We start from the raw sequence: 4,502 nt of genomic DNA, 5'->3' as shown, positions 1-4,502 counted from the left end.
TATCTTGCCTGGGGATTCATAGTGCTTCTTGAATTGGTGGCATATTTTTCAACAGTTTTGAAAAACTTTCCTCTCTCACTTTCCTTTTCTTCTGGGTCCCCAATTAAAAATATGTTGAATCTTCTTATCTTACTCTATATTTCTCTTACTTTTCTACATTTTCTAAACATTTGTGTGTCTGTGCCTCAGCTGCGTCTAATATGATGTAAAACTCATCAATGGAGTTTAATACCATTATAAAATTTCTATGAAATTTCTAATTGTTTGCTAAGATTATCAATCTTCCCCATGAATTTCTTGAACATGCAGATCATGGTTAAAGTCTGATTAACTCTAGTATTAGGATTTCCTACGGGTCTGTTTGCAATGTCAGTTGTTTCTCTTGGTTTTCAGTCATTCTTGTTTTGAATACCTGATATTTTTTAAATAGAAAACTAGAAATTGTAGAAGAAAAAGGAATGAATAAACAAGCACATCACAGAAAGTCTTCCTGGCAAAATATTTACTGAAATCCTTCACTATAACTTCAACTAACCTAGTTGCATTATTTTAAAATGACACCTCAAAGTCCAAAGCTGCATTTCTACAATTCAAAGTTTACAGTTTAACAAGAACTTTCTGGTTTCTGTGAGTAGGCCCTTCCTTTCATAAGGGGGAAAACAAAAAGTAAAACCCTAACTAGTATAAAAAGTTGGCTAACATTCATCTGTGAAAGAATACTCTCTTAGTCACTAAAACTGTAATATTCTCCTTATATTCAAAATGAGCTGCTCATGAGAATGAGAAGAAAATAAAGATTCAAAAGAGGTACTTTGTCTAATAGGACCTTTGGCTGCAATTCTTTCACCTTTTCTTTGCATCTTTAGTTTTTTATCACCAGTACAGAAGACATACTAAATGCTTTCTTATAACACTGTAACATTAAACACCTTGATTTTTTATAAAGATTCTTTCCAAAGGATTCACGCTACTCTTACAAAACACTTTTGAAGCACATTTTCTGCTTGAATGTCACTTTTTCCAATCTACACTAAAGTAACTGCAAAGTAAAAATTGCTCACTCCATAAATCATTCCATCTCTGACAACTTCTATCTCCAGTCCCCAACCCACAACCTGTTACTTTATTGACCAAAAAATGGTGCTTTTCTATTTGTGACAGAATGATGCCTTTTAGTGATTGTATATTTAGAACAAAATCTTCCTTTTAGTAAGTGAGAGTGTCATTCAGTGCTCAATTGTCATATGCTGCTAAGAGTGAGACTAAAATATACATGGTTATTTCCACTGAATAAAGCGTGATATCTAATGGTGGTATGTTTGAGATTCAGCCTTTCCACCCTGTGGACACAGCCACGTTTATAGCAAAAGGAGCTAAAATGATGAGATTTTTGTTTTCATAAGCTCAGTAGAGTCGATTCAAGTGCCTATATGGGAAGAACAAGTACACAAGTACTTTATGGAGAGGCAGACATGGGACTGGGAACATGTGTAATCTTGAGTTTTGAGGGGAGGAGGAGGTAAAATCTCTTTTAGGTGTCAGAAACAGCAGGGATCACGAAAAGTTCTAGCCATACTGATTCATTTGTCTAATACAAATTATCAGGAAGGGGAGAGCAAAAGAAAGAGTTAATTCCACATGGGAATAACTATCTGAAACTGGTAAATATATAACAACCCATTTCTTAGAAGACTCTTTGAGATTATAGGAAACATGACTACATGCTTTTTGAGCCAGATGTTTTAGCATGACCACATCTGCAAGCAGAAAAAGGCCTTGCATTTGACATCCATGCACAACAGCTTACCCACAGCGTTGTAGAGAGGTTCTCCAGTTAACTTGTCCCAGACTACAGTGGTTTCCCTCTGGTTACTGACACCAATAGCTTTTGAGAGAAAATTAAACAGAAAAGAATTAAAAAAAAAAAAAACAAGCAAAAATCTGAGGATAGTTCTCTTTTTTTTATATAGGCACAAGTAAACATAACAATGTGGGGAAAAGGAAAAAAAAAAAAAAAAAACATTTGGAACATTAGTAGTGGTATTGAGTTGATTTTCTTCAAATGGCCCCAGGAAAAACAAACCTCCAAGTCAAGCTTCTTTTTCTTTCCTACAGACTCCTTCCCTCTTTACTATCAGCATACCATGACATAGACCCAGATCAATAGTGAAAAGAAAGACTCCCAGGTTGGCTTATAAAAAAGGAATGCAATAACTTCCCCAGTTTACAACACCCTATTTATTATGCTGAGGCGACCAACAATAACCTCATTCATTTATTTACTTACTGCTACAAGAAATTTCCATCTGTGTGTGTGCACACACACATATGCATTTAAAAAAAAAAAAAAAAAAACAGCCACCGATAGAATCCTTCATGCTGGGTAAACTCATATTATGGTTAGTTAGAAATTCAATTTTTTCATGTATTTTAATAATAGTTTACAAGACATAGAATTTGAATCAGGTATAAGTACAATATGTGATGGCAATTACCTCATACTAACCTATATACAACTCAAGGGCTATAGTTACAGTAAGTTACTCTAAGTAAAATACCATTCCATACCATTTTATTCAGTTTAGCTTGATTCAGCTAAATTGGAGGTTTTCAGACTTGGCTGTACATTAGAATCAACTGCAGAGCTTTTATAGAATTCCAGTGCCCAGGGCCTGGAGCAAACATTTTCATTTAACTACCTGGGGTAGCATCAGAGCATTGGTATATTTTTCTTAATACTCCCCACATGCATAGAGTTGCATACGCTGGGCTAAAGGGTTCTTTCAGAATTTAACCTTAAAGGCAATATAATCAACCCATCTTATGCTCAAATCTCTGGAATTGCCTGTTACGAGACCATTCAGACACCTTCTAGTGAAAAGATACTACCTTTCACAAGGCAAACCAATCTATGCCACACAGCTTTTCTATTTGAAAAAAATCCTTTTCCTCGTCGCTTCTGCCTGTCGATCTTTGCCACACTCTTTGGAGATACAAGAATAAGGTGACTCCTTCCACAGGTCAGCCTTTCACACTTGAAGCAGTTATTCTGTCCCTCCAGGCTTCTCTTCCCTTGCCGAGGCTGAACAATCCAATTTCGATCCACTGCCCCCACCTCCATACGGCATGGTTTAAAGTCCCGTCACCACCTCCCCTAGGAACATGCAACTATCTGTCCAAATTACTCACACTGTACCCCAGAATAGACACACTAGAAATGTTCTGACCAACAGAGATCTGAAGGGGACCAGCAGCTCCCTCGTTTTAAATCATCTTCATCCAATGCAGAGTTACTCATTGTAACACCTTGCCTAGATGTCCAAAGATGAATGAGATTCCATTACCAGGAAACTTAGAGGCACAGGGTGAAAGGAATAGATTTGGGGGTGATTTTTTTTTACAAAAGGAAGACAAAAATGTTTGCAGGAATATAGGAAGAGAAAGAAGAATATGGGGGTAGGGGAGGAAGGGGTCTGGAAATGAATGGGACACCATCCTGATTCTTACAGTAACAGAGGGGATGAGATTAACACCCAGGGAGGAGCTTCACTAGGGCAGAAGCTTATTTGCTGACCCCATGGTGGAGGGAAGGGGGCAAGAGATACGGACATGTTTCTCCATGAAGTGGCATACAAGGCGATCTGCTAAAACGGGGATTGTGCAATTGGGCACTGTTCAATAGAGCGCAGGCTCCAAAGCCAGACTGCCTCTGCTTTCTAGCAGTGTAACCCTGGGTCTCAGTTTTATCTTCTGTAAAATGGACATCACCAATAACTCCCACCTTGAAAGTGCCAAGTGTTAGTCAGTCTGTCTGACTCTTGCAACCCCATGGACTGTAGCCCGCCAGGCTCTTCTGTCCATGAAACTTCTCAGGCAAGAATACTTGGAGTGGGTTGCCATTCTCTTCTCCAGGGGATCTTCCTGACCCAAGGATCGAACCCAGGTCTCCTGCATTGCAGGTAGATTCTTTACCATCTGAGTCACCAGGTAAGCCTTACCAGGTTCCAAAAAGAGAAACTGGAATTGATGCCTATTAAAACAGTGCCACAGCTGGTTCATGTTGATATATGGCAGAAACCAGCACAATATTGTAAAGCAATTACCCTCCAATTAAAAATAAATTAAAAAAACAGTGCCTGGCACACAGTAACTACTCCATACACGTTACTTAAGGCTGCCGTTCAGTGTCATCATTGCTATGCAGACAGTGGAGTGTCAGTCAAAAGGAAAAGGACTGAACGAAGTGGGACACTCAAAGGTTAAGGAATTCCCTAGCAGCACTGTGGGCACAGCAGAGGCTAGAGACCTCAGCAGGACCTTGGCAATGGTTGTTAAGGTGACCTTCACCATGAGGACTCATCAGGAATTCATGCTCTACTAAACTCTCCTATTCTTCCCCACTGCATTAATTAGTGGTTAACTAGTTGTCTGCTTCCTGAGTTGCAATCTTGGAGTTTCTATTCTAAGCCCTTCAGGCTACCCTTCTTTATTGGCTCATTTGC

General features: G+C 38.8%; 1 protein-coding gene across 1 annotated transcript in view; it reads right to left on the bottom strand.

Annotated features, from left to right (window-relative positions):
* The window catches only part of LOC104999973 (glycerol kinase-like), a 79,239-nt gene that overhangs the window by 52,985 nt on the left and 21,752 nt on the right, over positions 1–4,502 (bottom strand). Inside the window, exon 6 of the mRNA XM_010855604.1 lies at positions 1,808–1,885. Coding sequence (XP_010853906.1) covers positions 1,808–1,885 — 78 coding nt within the window. The remainder of the gene's footprint in view (positions 1–1,807; positions 1,886–4,502) is intronic.

This window comes from Bison bison, unplaced genomic scaffold (assembly GCF_000754665.1).
Source record: "Bison bison bison isolate TAMUID 2011002044 unplaced genomic scaffold, Bison_UMD1.0 scf7180017864366, whole genome shotgun sequence".
In the NCBI taxonomy this organism is placed as follows: domain Eukaryota; kingdom Metazoa; phylum Chordata; class Mammalia; order Artiodactyla; family Bovidae; genus Bison; species Bison bison.
This window is presented reverse-complemented; position numbering and strand designations above follow the sequence as displayed.